Consider the following 12,628-nt stretch of genomic DNA (forward strand, 5'->3'; position numbering starts at 1 on the left):
GCCTTGCACAGTGGCTTGCATTTTGAGTCGATGCTTCTGAAATATTTATTGATCAAATGAAGAAGTAAATAGATCTAACATATGAATAATGAAAGTCATTGGTACTATATTCCATTGCCAATTTGATAGAGAGTAAGTGAATGTTACTTTGCAATCCTAGCATATAACAATGAGGAAAAAACTCTGTAGTCTTAATAACCATCACTAATTAATGTATATCAAGTATTTACTATATTCTGTTGCTGTAACTATACAAAATAGTTGATCATCAGTTTGTTCCAAAGGGACCTAGTGTGAGAGAAGGAAATATGGGTTTACTGGCCTTTTATCCATTATACTGTAATGGATCCATTAAACTGTACCCTGTTCACAGTGCTCAGTGACTTGCGGAGCTGGGACAATGGAGAGAAGAGTAGAATGCATGGCTGAACATGGCTGGCCCAGTAACTTATGTTTAAAGCGTTTAAAACCAAATGCTCAAAAGAAGTGTTACATCAATGACTGTAAGTAATCGATTTTAAAAATCTACCAAACATGTAAGTGTTCCTAGGAAGTTTCAATTAAAGTTTGAAAATAAATATTTGTATTTGTAGTGCTCATATGCTCTGCAAAACAAAATGCCTATTTTTTCCAAGTATAATATTTGTATGAGTGAGCTAAATTCATGCTATTGTTTGTAACTGGTTCAATGTCAACAAGTTATATTCACTTGTCCTTGAAGGTAAAACATTCACCAGCTGCAAAGAAATCCAAGTGAAAAACAACATTACCAAGGATGGTGACTATGATCTTAACATTAACGGAAGAATAATAAAGGTATTTTGGAAGCAGTTCGTATTTGATTTTAACATTGGCCACTGACTGGAAAAGGCTTTTCTAGATGTTTGCATTTTCCCTCCAGATCTATTGCGCAGGCATGCACTCAGAGAACCCCAAGGAATATATATCATTGGTCAAAGGTGAAGAAGACAACTTCTCTGAAGTGTATGGTGTTAGGTAGGAGATTTTTGGCTTATCCGTGCATTGTAATGGTCCATCAAGAGTATTAGAAGTTCCAGCTTTCAGAGTGATACTTGAGTATCTCACAAGCGGGACAAGTAATTTAGGAGCAGGTGGAAATATTAGGACCTAAGCCAGATGTTGTCCCTGCCTGTTGAATAACAAATACTTGAGTATTAACACATGCTCACAGATTGACTAAGAAAAATACCGAGGGGGAGCTGTGGAACAACAAAAGAGTTTAAGAGCTAAGTGTATTTTAATAGAAACAAAATTAATACCAGTAATAAAGGTGAGGAGAACTGAGAACTATAACTGAATTATTTTCCATACACCATTCTTGAACTTCCCATTGAGGATTATATGTTAATCTTGAGTAGTTTTTACTTCTTTCTCATTTAAATTACATTATAATATTAAAGAGCGCATCTTTTACCTTCCCACTTCCAAAGTTTACCATTTAGATCCATGATGGGATTACCGTCTAATACTAAAAATATTCTAATGTTGTTTCAGACTACAAAATCCATATGAATGTCCTTTTAATGGAAGTAGGAGGCAAGACTGTGCATGTAAAAATGACTACCTGGCTGCTGGACGCACTGTTTTCAGCAAAATAAGAATTGATCTCAATTCCATGCAAATTAAAAGTAAGTGCTGAATCTCTAAAATGAAAGATCTCTATTTGCTAGTGAAATTCTAATATGTGGGTAGCCAGGGTATAGAGAAGGGCCCAGCATTGTGCAATAATTACTTAATTTTTTTAAAAAGAAGTTATCAGCTACATAATTCTCTTGCAATGACGTGGACTACGGGGACTCAATAAAAATGCAGTGGTAACAGCAGTGATAAGATGCTGCCCTTCCAAGATAAAACCCTTTACCTTAAAATCCTCAATCACATTAAAGACAAGGAAGCTAATATCTTCAACATAGTTGTATAAGCCTTTTGTAGGGCTTACAATAATAATTAACATTAGTTTCAGGTCACAATTTGTCAAGTATTTTCTCATAAATTGTCTCATTGGATCTTTTCTTCTGTACTAGTTAAAGCAGAATTGCATCACATTGTTGCAAGTGATGAAATTAAGATGCACTTATAAAACTTAAGTGACTTGTCCCAATTCATAGAGTTAGTAACTGGCTTTGAGAGATAAAGTCCCACCCACAGATCCCAGCTTCTATACCTGCTGCCTTTCTAGGAAGTAGTTCAGAGTATAGTAAAATCAAAACATATTTATGGCACCTAATATACACTGAACATGATGCAACCTGCCATTCTGGAACTTGCATTCCTACAAGAAAAGGCAAAGAAGTTCATTTCGGGAGCAGGAACTTTAAATTGCAATTGAATCACCAGTACCTAGCATGGTGCATACACTATAGAAAGAAACAAACAAAAAAAATTATTGAGGCAGGGAATGCAGGAGTAAAAAATCTCTAAATCACAGACACATGATGATGAACTGTTCTTGTTAGTAATAATAGCTACTATTTATTGAACACCCACTGTTACTGAACTGGGGAAACATTATACTGTTGTTAATGACTCTGGAGTTGACTGGGAGTAAATTCTTTGAATCCATTTACCAGTTACATGACCTTGAACATATCTCTTTAAGCTTAAATTCCCTCATCTGTAAAGTGAAAACTGCCTCTCAGGTTTTTGTTTTTTTTTTTTTTTTTCTTCTTTCCTTCTTCTTTCCTTCTGTTTTCCTCTCTGGCGAGGATTAAAAGATAATACTTGTAACATACCTACTAATTGCCTTGTATATAGTAAATGCTCAATAAATACTGGTTGTTATTTAATACACATGTTGTAGCATTGTTAAGTACATAAGGGGAACTTAGTCTTGATTAAACATTTCCTCTGTGCTGCGCTTGTAATAAAACATGAGTGTGGCGCCTTATATACTGCCCCTCTGACTGATCTCACCTTAAATGCATGGATACCAAGCTACATGCTGCTTGAGTAATCCTGTTGCCCTTCACTAGTTCATTCCCACCCCCATCCCCCTAAATGCCCAACTAACATCTCCTCTAGCTTCAAATTTCTAAAATTTCCAACACTTCCACTTTATTAGCTCATTGCCAATAATCTTGCTTCCGATGTCACTGAGGAAAAAACAAACTAAACTAGAAGAGCATTTCCACAATCTACCACCACCCCATCTAGAACCTACCCAAATCTTTACCTACATACTTTTCCTTCCCTCCTACTCGCGGTGGGTGGACTATTCCCACTCCCACCGAAGTCAACCTTCTCTTGTGCTCTAGTCTCATGACTTCGTACCTGTTTGAGAGCATTTGCCCAGCAGACTTTACCTTCCCTTTTAAGTTACCAATTCTACCTCCATTTCTCAAAATCCAGTGACACATTCTTGGTTTTCATCTTACTGGATTCCTGTCCTGGCCACTTTCTCCTGTCTTTCTCGGCTTGACTGGTTACTCTTCATCTTCCACAACTCTGAATCTTGAAGAGCCTTGGGACACAGTCATCCCTTTGGGAATCTCATCCTATTTATAGATTCTAAACGATGGTCCCAAATGTATACCTCCAATTTGTACTATTTCCCTAAACTCCAGTATTCAGCTCTTGACTCAGCACACCCACGTCAATGTCTAATAGGCATCTCAAACTCAATGTATCCAAAACTGTACTTTCAGCATTTCCTCCCACATCTACTCTATCCCAAATTTTTATCTGAGGAAATTGCACCTATAGTCTCCTAATTACTCCAGCTACAATCTAGCAACATCTTAGCTCCTCCCTTCCTCTCACACCTACAGGCAATCCATCATCAAATTCTGTCAGGTGAATCTCTAACATATATGTTACTATGGACCAACACGACTGTTGGTCGTGTCTCCCAACATTCATATGATGAAGCCCTAATCCCTAATGTGATGATATTTGGTTATGGGGAGATAATTAGGTTTAGATGAAGGTAGGGTGCTCATGATGGGAGTAATGCCAATATAAAAAGAGGAAAAGACACTAGAGCTCTCTCTGTGCCATATGAGGACACAGCAAGAAGGATGACCATCTGCAAGTCAGGAAGAGGGCCCTCACCAGAATGCCATCCTGGCACACTGATCTCTACCTTCCAGCCTCCAGATCTTAGAGAAATTTATGGTGAAAATTTATGATTTATGGTGGTGCAGCCACCCAGTTCATGGTGGTTTGTTAGGGTAGCTTGAGCTAAGACACATATCAACTATCACTTTCTTACTACCTCCTTTGCTACCGCCTTCATCTCAGTCCACACCATTTTCCACCTGGATTATTATGCCTACTAAAATTGTAGTAGTCCTATTTCAGCACCGTATCATTCTCCCACCTCCTGACCTACATTCTCAACAGACAAGACAGAGTGATCCTATAAAATGTAAGCCATGTCATGGGTTTGTTTTTTTTTAAGATTCTATTTGTTTATTCATGAGAGACACAGAGAGAGAGGCAGAGACATAGACAGAAGGAGAAGCAGGGTCTCTGCAGGGAACCTGATGTGGGACTCGATCCCAGGACCCCAGGATCACAACCTGAGCCAAAGGCAGATGCTCAACCACTGAGATACCCAGGTGTCCCAAGCCACGTCATGTTTTATACATTATCATACTTCATCTTTTTAACAGACGTGAATTCTGATCAAAACTCTCCAAAATTTCCCATCTAACTCAGAGTAAAATGAAAACTCCTTCCAATGGTCAACAAAATTCAACATGACCTCCCATCTCCATCACCTCTCTGCTCCCTCCTTGCATACTCTGCTCTGGACACACTTGTCTCTTTGCTGTTCCTACAACACTGCAAGGATGCTCTCATCTTAAGGCCTTTGCACTTTGTTCTATTTGCCTGGAACAGTTGTGTATAGTTACCTATATGGTTTACTCCTTTATTTCTTTTGGGTTTCTGCTTAATTTCACCTCCTCAATTAGGTCATCCTGGAACACTCTCTACTCCTAAAATCCCCTTCTCTCCATTTTTTAAACGAATTTGTTGTATTTTTTTCTATAGCAGTTATCACCCCTAGTATAATGTAACGTTTACTTTATTACCTGTCTCTCTCTGGTAGGACTCAGGTTCCATCAGCCTCGGTTTCCTCCACTGATGTGTTCTTAGAGTACTTAATAATATCCAATACATAATAGATTCTAAATAAGTATTTGTTGAATAAAAAGTCTTTAACTTTCCCCAACAAGCCATCTTGAGGAAATCTTGAAGACAAATTTGAATTAACTGAAGTGGAGAAAAGGAGTTTCAGGAGAAGGGAACAGCATAAACAGAAGCCAGGAAAGATGAATCAATTGTTTCCATTAAAGAATAAAAAAGTTCATTTTTCTCTAAGAATGAATTAAGTGGAAGTTGGGGGATGGCAGCTGGTTAGAGAAGTTCCCAGAGAGCAGATCATAAAGAACAATGTATACTAACTACAAATTTGAATCTTAAAAGTTATGAGAAACCACTGGGGGACGGTTTCAGCAAAAGAGGGACAAAACTTGGAGAACAAATTGTATCCATGAAAATAGGTAAGAAGCTAATCTAATAATCCAGATAGAAAATGATGCAGGCTTGGGATGCCTAGGTGGCTCAGTGGTTGAGTGTCTGCCTTTGGCTTAGGGCATGATCCCGGAGTCCTGGGATCGAGTCCTACATTGGGCTCCCAGCAGGAAGCCTGCTTCTCTCTCTCTGCCTATGTCTCTACCCTTCTCTCTGTATCTCTCATAAATAAATAAAAAATCTTAAAAAAAAAAAAAAGAAAGTGATGCAGGCTTAAAATAAGACATGGTTCAGAATAGGGGGCCTTGGGCAGCCCGGGTGGCTCAGCAGTTTAGCGCCGCCTTCAGTCCAGGGCGTGATCCTGGAGACCTGGGATCGAGTCCCACATCAAGCTCCCTGCATGGAGCCTGCTTCTCCCTCTCCCTGTGTCTCTGCCTCTCTCTCTCTCTCTCTCTCTCTCTCTCTCTCTCTCTCTCTCCTCTCTCTGTGTTTCTCATGAATAAATAAATAAAATCTTAAAAAAAAAAGAATAGGGAGCCTTTGTGAAGTATTAAAGAGGTACACTCTGTAGGACTTTCAGACAGAAGGAATATGAGGATTTACAACATAGAATATTTAAAAAGATTTCCAAAATACCACTGATATAGTTCAGTGATATGAGAAATATAGCAGAAGAAATAAGTTTGGAGAAAAAGATAATTAATGCATTTAGTTTGGGCACGCTGAGTTAGAGCTATCTATGGGTATCTATGGGTTGTCCAGGCAATGATGAGGGAGATAGTATCAAAGGATGCTTGATTTGAAAGTTGTGTCTGCCTGCCTCAGCCTAACCCATAAGTGCCAGGATAAGCAGTGGTGTGTGGATAAATGTTTAACAACCAGCATTTAACAACCAGGAAAAAAATGGTTCATAGCATTTGCCAATGTTCATGGTTAAATATATCCCCACCATGCTAACTTTGAACTACCAACCTGAGCTCATTGTACATGATGTTGGGAAGAGACACACTAACAATGTTAGCAAAAGTCAGATTCAAAAGAAAATAATAATGTAATGCAGTATATTAGAAATCAAAAAAGCAAATGTTTTAGCTGGATGTTTTTGTATTTCAGTTGCCTAAGTGAATTGATATACATCATATATATTGTCTATAAGCATCATATATATTGTCATATATATTGTCATGATGTATTAACCTTTAATGTTTTTTCTTCTATAATTTGCTCTTGCATTTTATTTTAGATATTCACTATAAAGTAAAATATAAGGCATTTAGTTTTATTTATTTATTTAAAAATTTTTTTATTGGAGTTCAATTTGCCAACATTTAGCATAACACCCAGTGCTCATCCCGACAAGTGCCCCCTTCAGTGCCCATCACCCAGTCACCCCAACCCCCCGCCCACCTCCCTTTCACTACCATGTCTATGTCTTCCTCTGTGGGATTTCTGTTCATGTCTTTTGCCCATTTCATGATTGGATTGTTTGCTTCTTTGTTGTTGAGTTTAATAAGTTCTTTCTAGATCTTGGATACTAGCCCTTTATCTGATAAGTCATTTGCAAATATCTTCTCCCATTCTGTAGGTTGTCTTTTAGTTTTGTTGACTGTTTCTTTTGCTGTGCAGAAGCTTTTTTTTTTTTAAATATTTATTTATTTATTCATTCAGAGAGAGCGAGAGAGAGGCAGAGACACAGGCAGAGGGAGAAGCAGGCTCCATGCAGGAAGCCTGACGTGGGACTCGATCCTGGGTCTCCAGGATCACACCCCGGGCTGCAGGCGGCACTAAACCACTGCGCCACCAGGGCTACCCTGTGCAGAAGCTTTTTATCTTGGTTAAGTCCCAATAGTTCATTTTTGCTTTTCTTTTACCTTGCTTCATAGATATATCTTGCAAGAAGTTGCTGTGGCCAAGTTCAAAGGGTGTTGCCTGTGTTTTCCTCTAGGATTTTGATGGAATCTTGTTGCACATTTAGATCTTTCATCCATTTTGAGTTTAAAAAAAAAAAACAAAACTTCTGGATTAATTACACAAGTATCTGCCATTTTTAGGGCAATTTTTGAGATGAACATTTTTGTATTAAAAATTTTTATTGAAAATATGACGTGTTATATACTATAATTGCATAGCACATTTGCTTAAAATTTTGAACTAATTATATAAATATATTTAAGAATATTTAAGAAGACTGTATGTTTTGCAGTGAAGTTTGAAAAATATACAATGCCTCAATGCTGAAAAGCTTCATTTATTTTTTTAGCCACAGATCTTCTTTTTGCCCAGACAATATTTGGAAAAGCAGTGCCATTTGCCACAGCTGGAGATTGCTATAGTGCTGCCAGATGCCCACAGGTATTTCATATTTGTTTATTTTTCCCTCACTATGAAAAAATAAATGGATACTGTTTCTCTTAGTTTTCTTGACCAGAATATTGCAAGAAACATAAGTAAATAGAGAAACGTGAATTTCCTGTATGAATTTTATTTCAAAGGTTAGAGATAAAATTTGGAGGATAACCATTGTTGCCAATTTTAGGTTTGTTTGAAAGGTGTATAATAACAAGGATTTCAAATTGTTAAGAACCTATTTCTCCTTTCATCATACATTTCATTTTTAACCTTTCCAACCAATGGAAATGAATGGATATACCTAAAGTGAAGGAATGGATCACAAGCATGTGACCTTCCTATACTGCTGCTAACATTGGTTATATTAGCTGTCTGGGTCTGTACCAATCCCAGAGTAATTTTCTTTTATTTGTGAAATGGTAAATTTCCATGACTTTATTCTTGTTTTATTTTTTATTTTCAGAGTTCTTTTCATACACCCTTTATGCCACCTCTGTGATTTCCAGTATAGAGAATGCTTTCTAGAAGAAATTTATCATCTCATTTTTAACAAGAGATTTTGTAGTCTATGTGAAAAACAGTGTTATAATCAAATGGAGAAACGTAAGCCAGAGTAATATGGCATTGTTAGGTAGGTTTGGAACTAACTGAAAAAATCACGTACAAAAAGTAATAATTATAATACTGATATTTTAAAGAGGAATAGCTACTGATTTGCCAGAGCATTCTCTTCTTGGAATGTCCGAGTCACTGTTTTCATCATATGACGGAGAAGGTATGCTTATATTGAAAAGAGAGGGCGTTTTCTATACTATAGAAGGACACGTAAAGGAGAGCGAACACATTAGAAGTATGGGCTCAAATTAATAAGAAAAACTTAACTGGAATAAATTTATAAATTTTAGGTCCAGAAATGCAAATAAAATCCAGTGACGTCATATGAAAAAGACCTAGGTATTTTATCCAACCACCATGAATTCAGTATGACTCATGTAGATTATGGAGTAATTTCTAAACCATTCCATGTAATCATGAAATACCCAAACACAATATTGACATCTAAAGATTTTAAATTTCTGAAAAAGGTAAATTATTAATATATCTAGAGATAGGAGGCAAAACCCAGGGAAAAAAAGGAGGGTTTAAATCATGTCACATAAGGAAAATGAAAGTAGCTAGGGACAGAATGGGAAGGTATGGTAACTATCTTTAAATATTTAAAGAGCTCCATGAAAGAGGAATGAGATCAGTGTGTTATCCCAAGAGGCATAAATAGAGGAGAGGATTCCAGCTCAAGATAAAGAAGGCTTCTGACAAGAGAGACTTGTCTACTAAAAAGAGCCCCCATATCTGGGGCCCAAATAAATCACTATTTTTTACCTATGGTTTTTATAAATTGGTCTTTTATCCTGCAACCCTGCTGAACCCATTTCTTAGTTATAATAGTTTTTTATTGAATTCTTTGGGATTTTCTATATACACAGTGATGTCATCTACAAATAAACATAGTTTTACTTCTTTCCTGGCAATATGGATACTATTTATTTTTTATCTTGCCTCCTTACCCTGTCTAAAACTTCCATAGCAGTGTTAAGTAAAAGTGATGAGAGTAGACATACTTGTCTTATTCCTGATTTTATGAGAAAAGCATTCAGTCCATCGTTACGTGTGTTAGCTGTGAATGTGTTGTAGATACCTTCAGTCAAGTTGAGAAAGTGCTCTTCTATTCCTAATTTAAATGGGTTTATCATGAAACCGTTTTTGAAATGCTTCTTCTCCACGTACTGAGGTGATCCTATGGTTGTTGTCCATTCTTGCAGTGTTGTGGTGTATCTCACTGGTTGACTATCGTTATGTTGAAACAACCTTACATTCCTGGGAGAAATCCCATTTGGCCATGGAGTGTAATTCTTTTCATATGTTGCTAGATTTGATTTGATTTGTTGAGAATCTCTCATCTATTTTCATAATAGATACTGGCCTAATAATTTTCTTTTGAGGTCCTTATCTGGTTTTGATATTAGGGAAATGCTAGCCTTGTAAAGTGAATTAGGAAGTATTCCCTCCTCTTCTACTTTTTTGGAACAATTTGTGAATAATTAATTCTTTTTTTTCTTTTTATCAAATTTTAATTCCAGTATAATTGATATACAGTGTTAAACTGCAGCTGTATAAATACAGTGATCCAATGATTCTATACATTACTCAGTGCTCATCATGATAAATGCGTTTTTAATCCTACTCTCCTATTTCACCCATTTCACCCACCTCCCCTCTGGTAACCATCAGTTAGTTCTCTGTAGTTAAAAGCCTTTTTTTCTGTTTGTCTCTTTTTTCCTTTGTTTTGTTTCTTAAATTCCACATATGAGTGAAATTATATGCATGTGTCTTTATGACTTATTTCACTGAGCATTATACTCTCTGGATCTATCCATGTTGTTGCAAATGAGAAGATTTCATTCTTATTTGTGACTGGGTAATATTCATATATATATATTATTTTTTTTAATACACCACCTCCTCTTTATTCATCTGTTGATGAATGTTTGGGCTGCTTCCATAACTTGACTATTGTAAATAATGCTGCAACAAACATAAGGGTGCACATATCACTTTGAATTAGTGTTTTTGTATTTCAGAGGTAGTGCAATTACTGGATCATATGGTAGTTCTATTTTTAATTTTTTGAGGAAACTCCATACTGTTTTCCACAGTGGTTGTACCAGTTTGCTTTTTCAACAACAATGTATGAGGATTCCTTTTTCTCCACATCTTCACCAACACTTGTTTCTTGTGTGGATTTTAGTCATTCTGACAGGTATGAGGTGATATGTCATTGTGGTTTTGATTTGCATTTCCCTGGTGATGAATGATGATGAACATCTTTTCATGTGTCTGTTGGTCATCTGTATGTTTTCTTTGGAGAAACATCTGTTCATGTCTTCTGCCCATTCTGTAGTTGGATTATTTTAGGGTTTTTTTGGCGTTGAGTTATATAAGTTCTTTATATATTTTGGATACTAATCCTTTATTGGATATGTCATTTGCAAATACCTTCTCCCATTCAGTAGGTTTCCTTTTAGTTTTGTTGATTGTTTCCTTTGCTGTGCGGAAGCTTTTTATTTTGATGTAGTCCCAATAGTTTGTTAGCTTTTGTTTCTCTTGCCTCAGGAGACATATCTAGAAAAATGTTGCTATGGCCAGTGTCAGAGAAAATACTGCCTAGGCTCTCTTCCAGAATTTTTATGGTTTCAGGTCTCACATTTAGGTATTTAATCCATTTTGAGTTTATTTTTGTGTATGGTGCAAGAAAATGGCCCAGCTTCATTCTTTTGCATGTAGCTGTCCAGTTTCCCCAACACCAGTTGTTGAAAAGACTGTCTTTTTCCCATTACATAGTCATTCCTCCTCTGTCAAAAATTAATTGAATGTATAATCTTGGGTTTATTTCTGAGGTTTTCTATTCTATTCCATTGATCTATGCATCTATTTTTGTGTTAGTACCATACTATTTTGATCGCTACAGTTTATAATACAATGTGAAGTCGGAATTGTGATACCTCCAGTTTTGTTACTCTTTTTCAAGATCACTTGGTTGTTCAAAATCTTTTGTGATTCCATACAAATTTTAGGTTTGTTCTAGTTCTGTGAAAAATACTGTTGGTGTTTTGATAGCAATTGTTTTATTTTTAAAAAAGATTTTATTCACTCATTCATGAGAGACACAGAGAGGTTTCTCTCTGAGAGGCAGAGGGAGAAGCAGGCTCCATGCAGGGAGCCCGACGTGGGTCCCCAGGATCAGGCCCTGGGCCAAAGGCAGCACCAAACCACTGAGCCACCTGGGCTGCCCAATCTATGGATTGTTTCAGGTAGTATGACATTTATACAATATTTCTTCTCCCAGTCCTTGAGCATGGAATATCTGTCCATTTTTTGTATTGTCTTCAATTTCTTTCATCAATGTTTTATAGTTTTCAGAGTATACGTCTTTTACTTCTTTGGTTTAGTTCATTCCTAGATTTTTAAATTCTTTTTGGTATAATTATAATTGGGATTGTTTTCTTAATTTCACTTTTTGCTGCTTCATTATTAGTATGTGGGAATGTAACAAGTTTCTGTACGTTGAACCCATTTATCAGTTCTAGTAGTTTTTTGGTGGAGTATTTAGGGTTTCTATATTCAATCTCATATCATCTGTAAATAGTGAGAGCTTTACTTCTTCCTTATCAATTTGGATGCTTATTTCTTTTTGTTATCTGAGTGCTGTGGCTAGGACTTCCAGTGCTATATTGAATAAAAGTGGTGAGAGTGGACATCCTTGTCTTGTTCCTGGTTTTAGGGGGAAAGCTCTCAGTTTTTCACTGTTAAGTATAATATTGGCTATGAATTTTTAATGTAAGGTCTTTATTATATTCAAGAATGTTCCCACTATACTTGCTTTGCAGAGGGTTTTCTTTTTTAACATGAATGGATGTGGTACTTTGTCAAATGCTTTTATGCATCTATTGAAATAATCATATTGTTTTTATCCTTTCTCTTGTTGATGTGATGTATCATATTTGTTTTATGGATATTGAACCACCATTACATCCCAGGAATAAATCCCATTTGATCACCGTGAATGATTTTTTTAATGTATTGTTGAATTCAGTCTGCTAGTGTTTGGTTGAGGATTTTTGCATCTATGTTCATCAGAGATATTGGCCTATACTTCTTTTATTTGTGGTGTCTTTATCTGGTTTTTGTATCAGAATGATATCGCCATCATAGAATAAGCTTG

General features: G+C 36.3%; 1 protein-coding gene across 5 annotated transcripts in view; it reads left to right on the top strand.

Moving 5' to 3' along the window:
* Positions 1-12,628, top strand: part of ADAMTS20 (ADAM metallopeptidase with thrombospondin type 1 motif 20) — a 163,132-nt gene that overhangs the window by 134,624 nt on the left and 15,880 nt on the right. For all 5 annotated transcript variants that reach the window (XM_049102553.1, XM_049102556.1, XM_049102555.1 and 2 more), the window contains 5 exons: positions 374-503; positions 722-816; positions 902-996; positions 1,516-1,649; positions 7,760-7,851. In XM_049102553.1, coding sequence (XP_048958510.1) covers positions 374-503; positions 722-816; positions 902-996; positions 1,516-1,649; positions 7,760-7,851 — 546 coding nt within the window. The remainder of the gene's footprint in view (positions 1-373; positions 504-721; positions 817-901; positions 997-1,515; positions 1,650-7,759; positions 7,852-12,628) is intronic.

This window comes from Canis lupus, chromosome 27 (assembly GCF_003254725.2).
Source record: "Canis lupus dingo isolate Sandy chromosome 27, ASM325472v2, whole genome shotgun sequence".
Taxonomy (NCBI): domain Eukaryota; kingdom Metazoa; phylum Chordata; class Mammalia; order Carnivora; family Canidae; genus Canis; species Canis lupus.